The following is an 18,545-nucleotide window of genomic DNA, read 5'->3' as shown; positions in this document are numbered from 1 at the left end:
GTTCGTATTGATTATGATTCACCCATGAATCAGATTTAGTTTCAATTTTATCCTTACAACTTTATCAAAATCCCAAACTACCTATACCAAAACCCTACAACTTAAAACACCAATTTAACACCGCCTCCCTTTTTCACATCGTCTCTCTCTCAGCAAGAACATTGTCTCCCTCTCTCTCTCAGCAAGAACATCGTCTCTCTCTCTCTCTCAGCAAGAACGAGATTCTCTCCTATAGCATCGCCTCCTCTCTCATCAAGTAAGAACTCAACACAAACTCGTCTTCTGATTTCAACTGAAACGTTCTATTCTTCTTCTTCCTTTTCAATAATATGTGGATTTTTTTTTGAAGATGTGTCTTTTTTTTCCTCTGTCGTCATTGCTATTTCGTTTTAGTAGATCATTCGAAATTTTGCAATTGCTTCTGTGATCTTGTTTAATTGATATGTGCTTATATGTAATTGGCATGTACTAATTGTTCTTGTTATACGTTTGTCTTTTTTTTCTTTTCTCGTTTTTGTAAACAAATTGCTCGTTTAACTTTGTCTATAATGTCTACAAAGCAAAAGCCACTTGTTATCGTGAATGAATTAATTGTCTTGCTTCGGGTTATTTTTGTTGTCTGTGCCGCTGGTTATGCTAATGCATTCATAAGAACTCAAACACGCATCAAAAGTCCATATTCTGCCGTAAGAGTTTATAGGCAATTATCATATATGTATAGCCTTGCCTATGAGAGTGATGCCATATGTATTGATCAGTTGACAATGGATAGAGAGTTATTTCACAAATTATGTCGAATTCTTACTACTAAAGGGCAACTACGTGGGACTAGGAATATGTCAATAGAAGAGATGGTTGCAATGTTTTTAAACACTCTTGCTCACCACCATTAAAACGTGTCATAAAATTTAATTTTCATAGATCTGGCTGAACTATTAGCAAATATTTTCATGAGTGTCTTAAAGCAATAATTCGTTGCCAAAAAGATTTTTGAAAAACACCTGAACCAATACCAGAGGACTCAACGGATTCCCGAGGAAGAGGCCAAAATGTTTACAATACAGGATGAGTTCTACATCAAATTCCCGAGGAAGATGCCAAAATAAACGTTACTGGACAGACGAGGAAGACGACAAGCTGCAAGAGTAGCTTCTAGAGTTGCACCATGACAAAAAGTAGAAAGCTGATACCGGGTTTAAGAATGGTTAGCTCAAACAACTACAACATGTGATGGAATCTAAGCTTCCAGGTTGTAGAATATTAGCAAACCCGCATATTGAATCAAGGATCAAGACACTAAAGACAAACATGCTACTTTAGCTGAGATGTTGAAACAAAGTGGTTTTAGCTGGAATGAGCAAGACATGATGCTAGTGTGTGAGAAAAGTGTTTACATTGAATGGGTATAGGTAAATATAGATATTTCAGCTTACTTTGTTTTTTCATTCAGTTACATTTCAACTTGCTTAATTTATTTTATTAACATGAATAATATTTAAACTTAATTGTATATTGTCTTTTAATCTTTTCTTTAGGGTGCGTCTATTGTCACCCCATAAATCACTTTGCCCATACGTTGTTGATTTATTAAAGGACTAATTTCAGTTTACCCCCATCAACTTTAGGTCGATCATCATGTTAGTCCTTCTTCTTTCAATTTCATCAAAAACACCCCTCAACTCACAATTTTCATCAGCCACGCATATCCAAACCTCCAATCTCCATCTAATTCCTCTGTCAAGTGATGATTAGATATCAAGAAGAAAGTCAAATTCTAAAAGTTACCTTTCGGACCATTTTTCCCCCATATCGATACACATCTTCGTTCCCATCACAACCTTCTAACCTTAGTGATTTTGGTGGGATTGAATGCAATTTGTCTATTTTCCTTTTTCTTTTTTCTTGATATCAAGTCATCACTTAACAGAGGAATTAGATGGAGATTGGAGGTTTGGACATGCGCGGCTGATGAAATTGGGAATTGAGGGGTGTTTTTGATGAAATTGAAAGAAGAATGACTAACATGATAATCGACCTAAGTTGATGGGGTAAACTGAAATTAGTTCTTTATTAAATGACTAATATACCCTAATGTAAAATTACAGAAATGGATAATAAGTTATTACAAATTACATATTTTTTTTTAGATAAACACGTACTTCATAAACCTTAACCCAGAATTTATCATTCAACTGAAGATGAGGTGAATTGTTTATTATTTTTTTTTTTTTCTTTATTGATGTTTTGTCTATCTCTTTACTAATTATTTCTCATATCGATTTTGTATATAAATTTTTATGTCTAGTCACTCACTTATATATATTCGATTTGTTTTTTCTTTTACATTAGCGTCAGAGCTTTTTCAAAGTAGAGTTTACAAATATTGTGCATCTTGATATAGACGGATACCAATGAGTTGTTAAGTTTGAGAATTTTTTTTTGTTCTTTAATTGAGATTTATACTTTAATATGATTTTTATTGTTCAGTTTGTGATTCCACTTGCCCAAATGATATTAATCTTATGGTTTTCTTCAATTTCATTTTGTTTTGGAGTTCAATGGCTATTGGAAGAGACTGATATTGTGTGTATTGCAAATCGGTGAATAAAGTAAATTTAAAATTCAAAATTCAAAAATATATAGGCAGGGTGAGAAGAGATCGAATATAGGGTGAACAAAGCAAATCTGAAATTGGAAAAAATATATGTATGGTGAAAAAATAATTTAGGGCGAACAAAGCAAAAATGGGTAAATTGTACTTTAGGTATTGTAAATGGGTGAACAAAATAGACTTACAATTAAAAATATATAAGTGGGGTGTGAAGAGAACGTGGGGTGAACAAAATGGTTTGCGGGGGTGACAATAGACGCAACCTTAATAAAGATACTGCTAGATTATACGATAAGCCGTTTCGGCATTATTATATTCTTGGAGAAATATATGATAGAGATCGTCCAAATGGAATGAATGTTGGAAATGCGGATGATGATGAAAAGGAAATTGCGCGTGAGAACACTAATGCTGATGATTTCAATTTAGATGATGACATTCTCTTTGGCAATGTCAACCCAATTGGTGATATGGGATCACAACATGGAGGAGTTCAGGATGTTGATGCTTCCTTTATAGAGCCAAGTGCCCCACAACAGATGCCTACACAAAGTGCTTCTTCCAATAATAGTCGTCGGAAAGGAAAAACATTGAATGAAATGAGTAAGAACTTTGGTCTTATGGCAAAAGCTGTGGCTGGGATGGCACCTAAGCTTGATGGATTGGTCAACATTTTATCCACAGACAAGGAGTCAAGTTGAGCAAAATGGAATCCCTAACCCTGATTCAAGTGTTCCATGTCACAAATATTTTGGCACAGAAACATGATCTTCTCAGGGTGTTCTTTACCATGAATGATGAAAGGAAGGCATCATATGTGAGGAACCTAGCTACTCGAATTTGGCTTACCATGATCGAAGATGAATGCTTTTGCTGAACTTTTACTTTGCTGGACTTATTATGCTATGGGTTGAGATGTACTCTTGTTATGGTTTTTACTTTGTTGGACTTAATATGTGAGGAACTTGCTTTTGCTGGACTTATTATGCTATGGGTTGATATGTACTCTTGTTATGGTACTATTGGACTTATTTTGTTTTATGTTATTATTAATACATGTATTGGACGCTGAAAGTTTGTTATATGAGCACATCAATGTTGTGTTTTCTAGGTTTACGTATTGGATGCAATTGGATGTTTTTTTTTTCTTCTCTTTTGCAGATTGAAGCTTATTATTTTGTATAGAATCACATTTTTATAGGAGGGTATTATTGTCATGATAGAGTTATGATTCCCATTCCTAGAGTTTTGTAAACACATGAATGAGAATGAATCCTACTTCCATTTCTCATTCCGGATGACAAGTAAACAAAGGAATGGCAAATCATTTAGATCATGGCTTGAAATGAGGAGGAGGAGATGTAGTCATTCTAATCTCTCTAATCCCCCAAATGACTCTTCTCTCTCCCATTCACCCTCAATCCCATTCATGTTTAGTAATTGCGCCCCCAGTCCCGTACTGTGGAAACCGTGGTGTCCCTTCCAGTCTTACCCACTGTTTATATGTTTTTTTTTTTGGATACATATGTTCCTTTATCAGTTGATTGAGTGTTTAGGTAATGTGTAGTTAGCCTTGTTCCTTTAGTTAAGGGCTAGACATGTGCTTATAAGAGAGGTATAGGTGATGAAGTGTGTTTTATCACTCAACCTCTTCTATATATAGTTTAGGGTTGTAACCTTATTTCTTACCAAGAAGTATTGAATATGATTTTCTTTATCATTCACTATTGAAATGTACGATGTATATAGCAGTGTTACTGTTGTTACAATTCATGAGTGAATATGCAATAAACTACAATGATATGCTATTACACCAGAATCATAACAGAAAATCATTTAGATCATGGCTTGAAATGAGGAGGAGGAGATGTAGTCATTCTAATCTCTCTAATACCCCCCCCCCCCCCCTTCGCGAATGGAGAGGTTTTGTGAAGAAGATCTGCCGACTAATCCACTGATGGAATATAGCAAATTCGATGGCTACCAAGAGCTACTTTCTCATGAACAAAATGATAATCAAGTTCAATATGCTTGGTGCGAGCATGAAAAACATAATTGGAAGCCATGTAAGTGGCACTTAGATTATCACAATGCAATAAGATGGGAAATTGAATGCGAGCACCAAGTTCATTGAGCAGAAATCATTGTTATATGAGCACATCAATGTTGTGTTTTCTAGGTTTACGTATTGGATGCAATTGGATGTTTTTTTTTCTTCTCTTTTGCAGATTGAAGCTTATTATTTTGTATAGAATCACATTTTTATAGGAGGGTATTATTGTCATGATAGAGTTATGATTCCCATTCCTAGAGTTTTGTAAACACATGAATGAGAATGAATCCTACTTCCATTTCTCATTCCGGATGACAAGTAAACAAAGGAATGGGAATGACTCCTTCTCTCTCCCATTCATGTTTAGTAAACGCGCCCCCAGTCCCGTACTGTGGAAACCGTGGTGTCCCTTCCAGTCTTACCCACTGTTTATATGTTACTTGTATATGTTTTTTTTTTTTTGGATACATATGTTCCTTTGTCAGTTGATTGGGTGTTTAGGTAAGGTATACTTAGCTTGTTGTGCAGCCTTGTTCCTTTAGTTAAGGGCTAGACATGTGCTTGTAAGAGAGGTATAGGTGATGAAGTGTGTTTTATCACTCAACCTATTCTATATATAGTTTAGGGTTGTAACCTGAATTCTTACCAAGATGTATTGAATATGATTTTCTTATCATTCACTATTGAAATGTACAATATATATAGCAGTATTACTGTTGTTACAATTCATGAGTTAATATGCAATAAACTACAATGATATGCTATTACACCAAAATCATAACAGCAAATCATTTAGATCATGGCTTGAAATGAGGAGGAGGAGATGTAGTCATTTTAACCTATTCTATATATAGTTTAGGGTTGTAACCATATTTCTTACCAAGAAGTATTGAATATGATTTTCTTTATCATTCACTATTGAAATGTACGATATACATATAGCAGTATTACTGTTGTTACAATTCATGAGTTAATATGCAATAAACTACAATGATATGCTATTACACCAGAATCATAACAGCAAATCATTTTAGCTTGATATGGGGAGGAGATGCAGTCATTCTAATCTCTCTAATACCCCCCCCCCCCTGCGAATGGAGAGGTTTTGTGAAGAAGATCTGCCGACTAATCCACTGATGGAATATAGCAAATTTGATGGTTACCAAGAGCTACTTTCTCATGAACAAAATGATAATCAAGTTCAATATGCTTGGTGCGAGCATGAAAAACATAATTGGAAGCCATGTAAGTGGCACTTAGATTATCACAATGCAATAAGATGGGAAATTGAATGCGAGCACCAAGTTCATTGAGCAGAAAAGCTAACCAAGTTGTTTCAGCGCTGGCATGAGAAAGGGATCGGTATTCTGACTCAGCGCTGGAACGAGCAATGGTAGGCTGTTTTTTAGAACACCAAGAAACCAAGTTGGAGCCAATGTAGACTAGATAACCGGAAGTAGAGCGACGAGATTCAGGGGGCCAAAGAATAAGCCATGATCAAGAGTCCCTTTTATGTAGCGAAGGATTCGCTTGGCAGCAACCATGGAATACTTAAAAAGCTTCCGCAAGAGTTTTGTGTTCCGTTTTTCCACAAAATCTGGGTACCTAGATCAATTTGGTCTTTTGCATTCGTCGATCAATGCTAAGCTCCATTCATCTTCTCAAGGGGGCCTTTGATTTTGTAGGTGGGAGTGATTACACACTGTGGTCTAACCTGTCTTCTCTCGGAGTATTGGCCTCTCGGGGGCTAATGATTCGGCGAGTCATAATATATATATGCACCTAATGATGATATCCCTCCAAAGAATCATACACAATGTAATATGTATAAATTTGCATGAGGTACTCTTGTTGTCCGTAATGAACAATCCATTTTGATAACAAAAGCATTCCTAGAAAGCAAAGGAGAGGAAATTGGTGCAACTGTACCATGCTAGCTAGCAGGTGGCTTTGGACTTGGTTGCAACTGTCCACTGGACCAGGGCCCTGAAGTTGCTAGCTAGTTCTAAATGGTTGAATCAACTTATATATACAGGACGCATGTGTTCGAGTGCTAATTTATGAGTTCTGATTACTATGCTAATGCGATGTGGTTATTGATTGGAGCAAGTTTACAACGGAGATTGCTCCAAAGAGAATTATGGAAATCATCTTGGTGTCGAAAGCTGTTTCGCACATAGAACACCTTTTAGTAGGGCTTCTGAGTTCTGAGCTGCAGCGGTCTGCAAAGCCTTACGAGGAAGCCGTTTGATGTGTTTCATATTGTTGATTCACTCGATTAAAATAGAGTTAGGCTTAACGTTATATTGCCAGAGCAAGTTACTTGAGCATCAAGGATTAAGGAGTGAATCACCTGCCTTTTCAGTAGTGCGTATATTCAACAATTTCTTCAGCATTAATGCATTTTCATGTTGGCAAACTGAATGTTGCAACAGCTAGCAAAGATTCTAAAGCTACGAAGAATAATGTTCAATGATGGATGAAAGAAACAAATAAAAATGGAAACAGCCATACGAGCCATAGGGCAAATACATAAATAAACTATATGCGTCTGCTGGTTTTGTTAATTTCAGCACCGAATATCAAAAGGATATTCAATCCTATGGGCTATGGATGTAACTTTTCATTACAGATTGACAAATATTCTTATCAGCGATCAATTTACTCATGAAATGATCACCATACACTTGCTCTCATAGCTCTCTTGGAGAATCGAAACGAGCTAGCTAAGGTTGTTTAAAGAAACAACTTCTTCGGTCATGCCTGAGGCACGGTTTTACCCCTCTAGGGTTAGGTTTACAGTGTCCACCTTCATCACTAAGAATTGGCATTATTTGGTCTCGGCACAGTGGATCGATCAGCGCAAACGAGTATCATCACCATTCTATTGCTTTGCCATCTCCATGCCAGTATAGTGAGAGCTCGAGACATGTTTGCGCTTCAAACATTTGGAGGCTATGTCACAAAGCATGTTTAACTTGTTGTAGCTAGATTCTTTATCTTCCGTGTTCCAGCTATATATCAACTTAATTGGTGGTGTTCTATGACCGATTGGCCAATTCCTTATGGTCCTGAACTGGTTCTCGTCGATTACAGCACCTTTTGAATTATCTAGATTCTAGCTAACCAAAATTGACAGACACTCAGATTTGTTCTATTTTCAACGTAGCTCTGTCAAACTCAGATACGTACCATCCGTCAGAGCCCAAACCATGAGGCCCATCATACTTGTTTAGTCAGTTTAGATAGCCAAAGGGAGAACGATCTCACTGAATTTGTGAATTGTATTAACTGGGGATTGGGATGGTTGATCTCTACTCATAGCCGCAATCATTCCAAAACTCAATTGGCCGGTGTCGTTTAACATAGAAGGCCTCTCCAATAGAGCACCTCTCAACCAGCTGCTACACCTGAATATGGATCATTTGGCTGCAACCATAAACTTGACCCTAGCTAAGAGAAACGCTCAACTGTATATATGATCAGCCCTGTAAGATAAATCTCTCTCACTTGGCACTGGCATTGTACCGTTAACTATACTGAATATATTCCCATCACATACAATTATCTATAGATATATCTTCCTCGGTTTAGGGTTAGAGTTGTTTAACATATCGCTTGGAGCCTTGGATCTAGTCCTATATTTTAGGATTAATCACCTCGATTAGACCGGAATATTTTTTTCTTTTGTAAGTTTGTTGAACTAAATCGCCAACGATCTTCGAGCATAGATCCCATTATTGTTTTGAATATTCAACAACCCATTAAATCATCCATTAGAATAAAACACCAAACAAAATTTTAGTACGAAAATATATACCAAATTTCAACGTTCAACAACTCTTTGAACTGAAAAACTTACAATAAAACTAAATACATACGCACTCAAATTCTAAACCTAAGCTATGATAATGTACCAAAGAGTTTATTGCTTTTCTCAATTGGACGCTAATATATACATCCCCACACGAAGCCTGGTTTTTTATATAAAAGGAAAAAACCAAGCAGCTTCATTGATTTTTTCCGGAAAAAAAAAAAAAAAAAAAGAAGGGAGTAAAAAACAAAAAAAAAACAACAGAAGCGTATGTGGGGGAAGACTGAGGATACACAACAAGATAACAGAAATGAAAGATGTGGATCCACCAAGGGGAAAATGGTGGTTGAGCTATACACTCATATGTAATCTAACGCTTAGAGGAGCCGTACATCTGGTCAAGGAGGATGACAAACGCCATCGCCACCGACGTGTCAAGATCGGGCTGTACGACTAGTCGGAAGACGTCGACTCCCATAGCCACTCCGCCCACGGCCGCCTCCTTCCTCTTGATCTCCGCCACCTTCCTCCTCTTGCCGTCGTATACGGCGCAGCACCTCTGCGCGTACGACCCTTCTACCTGGTACAACACCGAGTTCTTGTTGTTCACTTGCGCCAAGTACTTGTTGTTTAGCATGTTCACGTTCTTCCTCACGCAGAACCGCGGATTCTCCGCCGTCTCTCCGTCGTATACCACCCAGTTATCCCCCAAGCTCAGTCTCTGATCAAACATATCACAACAACATCACGTTAGCTACGATAACAAATCATGTTATGTTGTTAGAGCGTGGAATATATAACATTCATGGTATAGATATATATGTAACAAATCATGTTATGTTGTTAGACCGTGGAATATATAACATGCATGGTATAGACATATATGTGACAAGAGATCGAACATATGTATACCTTGCGGCGGATGGTGAGGAGGCACTTGCCATGGGCGTCCATGAGGACGATCTCCCCTTTCCGGCCAGACAAGTAGTTGTCGACCCTAAAGACAAGGTTTCCCTTGGTGTCAAACACCGTAAACCCGTTGCAGTTCAACAGCAATGACTTCTTCCACACCGTCAGCACCGTGGCCTCTTCGGACCCCGATACCCTCCTCTTCTGCTCAGCCTCGTAGGCGGCGACATTGGCCGTGGCCGCTGCAGCAGCGCCGTTGGGGTATACCTTTGTCATCACAGAAACTTTGAAACTTTGGAAATGTTAAGACTTAAAAGAGTGGCAGCTAGTTGTGATCGACGAGAATTCTCGATGAGGTTTCTTCTGAAGGTGTTGATGGAATAAGATACAGAGAGGTGGGTCGGAGGGTTTATATATATGAGGAGGGAGATGAGATTCGGAGGTGATATTAGATTATTAGGGTCAGTGGGTAAGGGTCAGGGTCGGGGGTTTTGCGTGGCCCAGAATGAATAAGAGCGTAAGACAAGCGTTGAAGGAGCTTGGAAGAGATAGATGGCGCACCAAAGAGAGCATCGTAATGAGTAATAAACTAATGAGAGAGGGAAAGTCATACCGGCGAGTGCGCCACCAGAGAGTGACGTCATACACGTAATCATGATTAAAGAAATGGACGGAAAGCGGAACAAGAGATTAACATGATAGGTTGGCTGTCCACCGTCTGATGCGATGTTGATAAGGATCGAATATATATTTTCTTTACGATTAGGTCTATCTCTTTACTTCTAATCCAATGCATAATTATTTCAATTGATTAATCATTCAAAGGTTGGAGTTTAAGTATGAGAATAAGTAAAATGGTTCTAACATAGCTGCTCAAGGAGCTAAAGAGACGGTTATTAAGAGACTATGAGATCACATTTGGTTGGTTTGTAAAAAGAAAAGTAGTTTTGTGTCTTCTTTATAAAAAGGAAAAAAGAATGAGAAATGAAATTTCTAAGAATATATTCGTCCTTTACAATCTGTTAATTAGTGAGCAGCCTTTATATTTCTAATATAATTTTTTTTGTGTTTGCTAACTCAATATGACATCAAAAAGTTATTAGGATGAAGATTTCAAAACTTGTACTTGCAAGTTTAGGTCATGCCTTTCCCCATTAGAAGATTTGGCTCGGAGCTCTTCCTTTTCAAGATTCGTAGGCGTTACTTGTAGATTCTCATAATATCGAACACCTTAGAGGCAGGCTCATATTTGTAATTGTTGTACAGTTAAAAACAAAAATGATTTCAATTTTTTTTTTTTCGATACAAGATCTCAAAATCAGTTAAGTGCTCTTTCTAATATAGTATTTATTGTTCTTCCATTTCTTTTGATTTTTCTTATCATACAAACAACACCTTAAAAGTTACAACTAATCTATTATGAACTTCACTCGCAATCTCACACTTAAGAGAAAGATAGACTGTACCAATAGAAAGGTATTAAGCATTTTTCTCGGTATTTAGTCACACTTAAGAGAAAGATAGACTGTATCAATAGAAAGGTATTAGACCATCTCCCATTATAGGCTAAAAAACCAAATTTAACCTATGTTTACTCTCACCATAAGCCAAATTTCAATTCCCAAGACAAAAAATTTAGCCTAAGCTATTTGGTAAGCCAAATTTGGCCTTCCATTTCCATAAGCTAAAGCCAAATAATATTTTATTCAGTTTTATTTTTTTTTCCAGATCTGCCCTTCTAGCTACCACCTTATTTCAGTTTGTATTATTTTTAAATTTGAACTAAAAATCTTTAATCTCTCACAACTACATTATTAAAAACTCGTTTCTATTTAATTTTTTTTTACCATTGCGAATATCTCAACGAGACCTTTCATATAAGTCTCATATCTAATATATTTAGATAAAATCATATACTTGATTAATTATTGAATTAAAAAAATACATAGCATATTCATGTAAAAGGGTTACACACTTATTAAAACGTAAACAACACAAAATGCTAGATTTAACTAAATTACAACATAACGAAATAACTAACATAAACTGCTAGACTTATTAAAAACACATATTATTTTTCAATAAAAAAACTCATATTATAATAACCATCAACAATAATTCGGTATTCCACCGCTTTCATTATGGGGCTCCTCCATGTCTGTCGCTTGTTCCGGTACCTCCGCTTCTTCCATAGTCTTTAACTTTTCCATATCCAAAAGGTCCTTCATAAAGACTCATTCCTCCATAGTCACCAATTCCTCCATAATTTGGCGTTGCTCTGTATTCACCGTTTGATCCATATTGACTTGAAACATTACCAACGCTTCTAGAGTTGAACGTAGCTTGTGTGTCATCTTGGAACGGATTCATGTTAACAAAACGTCATAGCCAAACGCCATGAACTTCGGGATGCTTTGATTGAACATATTTGGCAGTGACATGGAAGAATATAAGTTTAAAATCGTGATCGATAAATATTTATTTTCAAATAAATTTGTCGTTCTATTTTTTTAAAATTTTCGTTGGTTGTATCTTTTAATTATCATTTATTTCCTAAGGAATAAGATTCATGTCCTTCTCAATATTTGTAGTTTCAAATTACTTTTAATATTATATATATTTATATATATATATGAGAAAAGAAAAAATATGCATAGAAATATAACATTACATATATATGACAGAAGAATTAGATTTGGTTTTACCTTTGGATTTACCTTACGGTGAGAGTGTTTTTTAAAGTTAAAAAGCTATAAATTTAGTTAAAGATTTATGTTACGATGAGAGACTTTGGTAAGCTAAAAATAGATTTCACAAAATATTTTTATTTTATAGGCTAAATTTAGCTAAAGATTTAGTCTATTACAAGAGATGCTCTTAAGCATTTTTCTCGGTATTTAAACATATAGAATTTTCAGACGGCTTTTTTATTACAAACATCCAAATCATCTACTAAGTCCAATATATACCACCAGATTAAAGGACCATAGGATTACTTACTCTAATTAATTCAGCTCGTCTTTGAGATTACACCACAACTTAAATAAAGATTGTTGTGTGGTTGAGGACGGATTTGTGGTGCACAAGAGAGACAGGTGTCAAGTTGGCCCACAAGATATTTCCCAGACAAAGCTTGTTCATTTCTAAGTTGTCATCTTTGATTAAGTTTAAAGTATAATTCCCTCTTAATGATGAAGCTAATTATTCTAATTAGATGATAGGGATGCCATTAGTTAGGGCGGTTTGGGAGACTCGCCTGAGGGATTAAAAATATGGAACACTTCTGACTTTATCTGCCAATGAAATTGTTTGTAACTTTGGAAATGGTAAAGATAATATTGAAAAATAATTGGAGATTTTTCCAATCAAAAATAAATAATTGGAGATCCAATAGACAATTTGAACATGTCATAGCTAGGCTTGTATGCATCTAGTTCAGAATCTCTTATTGCCAGACGATCGACGGTCCCGAAACTATATTTGATAGAGAAACTCAAAATCTAATTGCTGGCTTCTTTCATTTTCTTCATGGAGTTTGTCCTACCTGGCTCATTCATAACAAGTGTAGTGTAGTCCTAATCTTAGAGTAATGATAGAAGATAGAAACAAGTTAGGGCTGAAAATAAATCAAGAGTTTGGTTAGAGCCGTTTCCATATAGTTACGTTTCTATCTTTTGTATATTATAAGAAATTAAAATTCTATATGATTGTGTACAATTGATGCGTACAGAAACTTCTCGGCAAAATCTTTAAATCCTCAATAGTGTTATACTACTCATTTTACTTAAAAACATAAGCTAATACTGTGAAACATCACATGTAATGTAATTTTCGAGATGTTAATGAAAGCAAAATATTCAACGAGTTGATTTGATAAAATGAGAGACTAACAGTTAAATTATAAAGAATATTATGTATGTTTCAGTATCTCCGACGAAAAACCTAACAACCTAATTCGTGTATACGCTTGTAATGCGCAGATATTCCCAATTAACTCCGGAATTGTCGACTCTGAGTTTGGTTGAGGTACACATTGAAGAGTAGATTAGAAAGACTATGCAGCATGTGACATGTCTCTTCAATTTCCGTTAACCAATCTTTCCAAAGCTGGAAATTTGGATTGGTCCTTATCACACTCATAGAGTTCGGGGACCCTTGCCATGTTCCGTGGACCAACCTGAAAGCCACCCTTAAAAGTGGCCTAACACTTTTGATCTAGACGATTTCATTCCATACATTATGAAGAAGGAAAAGTGACACCTTCGCCACCAGAGCCAGATATGGAGATACGCAGATATAGAAGCATTACTATTCCATACGAAAACAAACAGTGACACCCACACTAGATCGCTTGGCAAAGATTCAGTGATGCTCAAGCAACACAATTCTATATGAAAAACCATAGTGTGACCCTTCCATTCATCATAAATTGCGATATTTATAAAGTTTTAGATCGGAGAGTCTAAATTTAAAAGTTGTGGACGTTGATTCTCGATGAACAAAATCGTTTATTTTTGAAGTTTTCGTTCTTGCTACAAAGTCGACGTTTGAAGAACTTGATCTTTTGACGCATTAAAGATAAACACACTATTTTGATACCGGAAAATCAAGAATAATAGCACTAATGACAATGATATAATCTAGAAGACGAAAGAATTTTCGATTGTACTAATAGTAGTAACTCACTCCACGGCCTTGAATTATTCTGATCATTGAATTGCCTACGTTGCAAAATCATTACAAGACAGTAAACATTTGTGGACATCTGCTATAGCCTATATGATCGTCCTCACTTTATTATAGATTTTACGATAAAAGTTACATCAGCCATGTCTCAACATCAGTTCTACGGTTTTGTAAATTCCAGTGGATCATTGGATTCCATTTGCTTAAGAAGCCGAAAACATGTCACATAAAGTGAACATTCGAACTCTGCAGCTTGTCTAGTTAGCAATAGTATGAACAGCTTGAACCACAAGACTAACAGTAACTATGGCTGTGGGGTTGATTACTCGACAGCAGAATCGTGTTCACAATGAACACTTGGATTTCTTCTACTGCAGAAATGAATGATATGGATAGAAAGCCAATAGGGTGTGATGTAGGATTCATGCTGAAAGAGACCTGCACAGAAGTGGTGGGAGCATATATAGTTGAACGCCCCCAAATTCCCATTCCAATTCCCACTCCCACCAACTCTCACCATCTTTGCTTTAACTCACCTAAACATGAATCTATTCCATTCAAATTTGATTCCCAAATCATCTTAACAATCAACGAGCATTAGCTGCAATACCCCATCTCCGGCTTTCTGTTTCAGAGCACCTTTTGAGCTGCTCTTTCTTTCCATGTGTATGCTCTAGGACATTATAGGACACCTTTTCTATATTCCTACACTTGGACGCCCATGAATCATTACTTGTTCACCGTCCGAAAATGCGTCGTCTCACCACTATATCTGAGGACAGATTCTATATGCAGATACCCAAGTCAAGACGTGTCGCTAACAAGTAGCTCTACTGTACCACTAGTTAATTGTATGCGTTTATGCGGCTCACAAGTATTTCTGATGTACCGCAAGTTAATTTTACGAATTTATGTGTCTATCTTTCTTGTCAGTGTTAGGTAGCTTAAAAAGGAGACGTTTATAATGTTCTAGAGAGGCCTCAACTTCTCATAGATGTCGATTTCCGAAAGTTCAACTGTCATGTATCATAAATGCTCGCTAGACCGTCTCATAATTCTAGGCTGTCCCGATTTAGCCTTTTAAGGTCAAAGGAAGAACCCTAAGGGGAAATAAATCTCTGGTTGTATTTGTCAATAGCGCACATTGTCAAAATAATAGTACTATTTGGTGGTAATATGTGCACCACAAATCAACAAGTTTCAATTTTATATGCTCTGTGTGATTGGAGAAGAATCATGATGGGGAAATTCAAAAATAATAATTTTATTATATGCAAATACTCGAGTCAAAACATGTAACTAATAAGTGATTTTGTTATATCACAAGTTAATTATACATGTTTATTCAGTAATTCTAATATACTACAAATTAATTGTACGCATGTACGCATATATACGGCTAACGAGTACTTTTGTTATACCACAAGTTAATTATACGAGTTATATGTCTATCTTTAATGTCACATATGGTAGCATGATATGAGATGTATATACTGTTCTAGAGAGCCCTTGCTTTCTCATAGATGACGAACTCCGAAAGTTGAACCGTCATGTATCATAAATGATCGCTAGACTGTCATAATTCTAGGCTTCCCGTTTCAGGTCGAAGGAAGAACCCTAAAAATTCTAGGCTTCCCGTTTCAGGTCAAAGGAAGAACCCTAAAAAGAAATAAATCTCTGGTTGTATTTGTCAATGGCCTATTGTCAAAACTATAGTACTGTTTGGCGGTAATACGTGAACCACAGAAACAAGTTAGAATTTTATATGCTTTGTGTTACTGGAAAAATATCTAGCCGACCATTTACCAACTAGTCAGATCAGTTGCATCATTTTTCAATTTAGCCGACTATACAGAAATAACGTGCAGCTAAACCAAAAGTGGCAAAGATCTGGAAAGAAGCTTACAGCAATGAAAAGATAAACACAAGACATTGTCTAGACAATGCCAGACTTCATTCTCTTAGGAGGGAGTGACCAAGGGTCTTTCAGAAACATAATGAGTCACTTTCAGTCCGTTGCTGTGAATGAGAAAGGAAATGACTACCGATGCAACCAAAGAAATTGCCCATCTACAAATTTCTTAACAGTTAGCTCTGTGTCAATATCTATATACAAGAAAACTTCCAGCACAAACAAGCAGAAATTACACGCACATCACAGCTGGCCTTGGACTCACACACACAAGTATACTACTTCCTGCATAGGTGAAGATTGAACACCTTGTACTCACTCTTCAAAAGTTCTTCAAAACTCTTCTAAATAGAGAAAGCACTCTATTCCCTTCCAATCTCAATCCTGAGATTAGAGAAATGTAGAAAAAGATGAAGAGAAAAAGAAAACTCTTGTATTGAAAACATTTAGTTTACAACCAAGTATATATATACAAGCCTAGCCATACCTAGCCATACCAGCCATACTCATGAGTCATGACTACTGACTTCCTTACACAGTAAGGTGGATGACTTACTGTGTAAGGTATGGTGCAGTCAACATGCTACACCATACTTTACTGTAGAGTAGGTAGGGTGATGAGCACTACAACATACTTTCTCTATTGACTATATATTTCTATATATTTCAATACTCCCCCTCAAGCTGGATCAAAGATATTGACTTATCCAAGCTTGGATAATAACTGATGGAATTGAACAGAAGGCAGAGCCTTTGTAAAAACATCAGCAAGTTGATCTTGGCTTCGAGTATATACTGTGGAGATAACCTTGCTATGAACTTGCTCTCGCACATAGTGACAATCAACTTCAATATGTTTGGTCCTCTCATGGAAGACCGGATTTGAAGCAATGTGCATTGCAGCTTGATTGTCACAAAATAGTAACATAGGATGAGACTGAGAGAATCCTAGATCAGCTAGGAGATATTTTAACTAGATTAACTCACAAGAAGTTGAGGCCATTGCTCTGTACTCTGCTTCTGCACTTGAGCGAGCAATCACATGTTGTTTTTTGCTTTTCCAAGTGACTAGATTTCCATCAACTAGAGCACAAAATCCAGTTGTAGATTTTCTGTCAAGCTTGTTCCCAGCCCAATCTGCATCAGTAAATCCTACAATGTTGCTGTGACAATTCTTCCTCATGAGAATACCTTTGCCTACAGATCCCTTGAGATATCTCAACACTCTTTTAACAATGAGCATATGAGATTTAGTAGGAGCATGCATGAATTGGCTAATGATACTCACTGCAAAAGTGATATCAGGCCTAGTAATGGTGAGGTATATGAGTTTCCCAACCAATCTTTGGTACTCATGGATGTTTGGGAGAGATTCACCTGCTGCATTCATTTGGAACTTGCAATCTAGAGGAGTGACACAAGGTTTACTTTCAGACATATCTACTTCTTGAAGTAGATACAGAAGATACTTTCTTTGGTTTAAGAACAAACCCTTCGTGGAAGTGGCCATTTCAATGCCAAGAAAGTATTTCAACCTTCCGAGATCTTTGATGGAAAAAGTCTGATGTAAAGACTGCTTGAGAAGATTAATTTCTTCCAAATTCTCACCAGTAATGATGAGATCATCAACATAGATAAGAACACAAAGTTTACTTGCAAATCCTTTCTTGACAAATAAGGATGAGTCTGCATTGCTTCTTTTGAATCAAGAGGTTTCCAACACAGAGCTGAGTTTTGAATACCAAGCTCGAGGTGATTGTTTTAAGCCATAGATAGCCTTATGTAGCTTACAGACCTTGTTAGGAGTGCCTTCTTGTGGATGACCAGGAGGGAGCTGCATATAAACTTCTTCTTCTAATTCTCCATGTAAGAAAGCATTTTTCACATCCATTTGAAACTTAGGCCACTCATGGTTCACTGCTATTGACAACAACACCCTCACAGTATTCATCTTTGCCACGGGAGCAAATGTCTCTCTGTAATCCACTCCATAAGTTTGAGTAAAACCCCTTGCCACTAACCGAGCTTTATGTCTCTCAATTGAGCCATTAGATTGGAATTTGGTTTTGAAGATCCACTTACTCCCTACAACTTTCTTCTCAGTGGGAAGTGACACCACACTCCAAGTTTTGTTTATATCCAATGCTTGTAACTCTTCCTACATAGCCTGTTTCCAGGTTGGTTGAAGATTTGCTTCTTGAAAAGTTCTTGGTTCACTTTCACTTGAAATGTTTGAGAGAAAGGCAACATGCGATTTTGACACTTTGTCGTAAGAAAGAAACTTTTTGATTGGATACCTTGCAGCAAAGGTCTTGTAATTGTCCCACTTTGATGGAGGTTTCCTAATTCGAGTAGGATACCTCCTTTGAGGTTGAACCTCAACAACCTCTTCCTCAATCTCTTCTTCAACATCTTCTTGTGTTGCTTCAGCAGGCAACACCACTTCATGTTGTTCTACACACACATCATCATTTTGAGAATCTAGTGTAGGTGGAGAATCTGGTATAACTGTAGGAGTAGGAGTAGGTGCCTTTTCTAAAGGAGTAGAGGAAGGAATAAC

At 36.7% G+C, this 18,545-nt stretch overlaps 1 protein-coding gene across 1 annotated transcript; it reads right to left on the bottom strand.

Moving 5' to 3' along the window:
- Positions 1 to 8,508: 8,508 nt before the first annotated feature.
- Positions 8,509 to 9,769, bottom strand: LOC101294089 (protein LURP-one-related 8-like). The gene is made up of 2 exons (XM_004302450.1): positions 9,391 to 9,769; positions 8,509 to 9,199 (listed from the first exon to the last, which is right to left on the bottom strand). The coding sequence occupies exons 1-2, from the start codon at positions 9,661 to 9,663 to the stop codon at positions 8,849 to 8,851; spliced, it is 624 nt and encodes a 207-aa protein (XP_004302498.1). The 5' UTR covers positions 9,664 to 9,769; the 3' UTR covers positions 8,509 to 8,848.
- Positions 9,770 to 18,545: the final 8,776 nt, after the last annotated feature.

This window comes from Fragaria vesca, linkage group LG6 (assembly GCF_000184155.1).
Source record: "Fragaria vesca subsp. vesca linkage group LG6, FraVesHawaii_1.0, whole genome shotgun sequence".
Classification (NCBI taxonomy): Eukaryota; Viridiplantae; Streptophyta; class Magnoliopsida; order Rosales; family Rosaceae; genus Fragaria; species Fragaria vesca.
The sequence above is the reverse complement of the archived record's forward strand: the minus strand, read 5'-3'. Positions and strand labels throughout refer to the sequence as shown.

Coding starts and splice junctions, on each gene's coding strand:
- LOC101294089 (XM_004302450.1), bottom strand. CDS start 9,663: ATGACAAAGGTATACCCCAACGGCGCTGCTGCAGCGGCCACGGCCAAT. Junction 9,200..9,390: donor TCCTCACCATCCGCCGCAAG/GTATACATATGT, acceptor ATGTTTGATCAG/AGACTGAGCTTGGGGGATAA.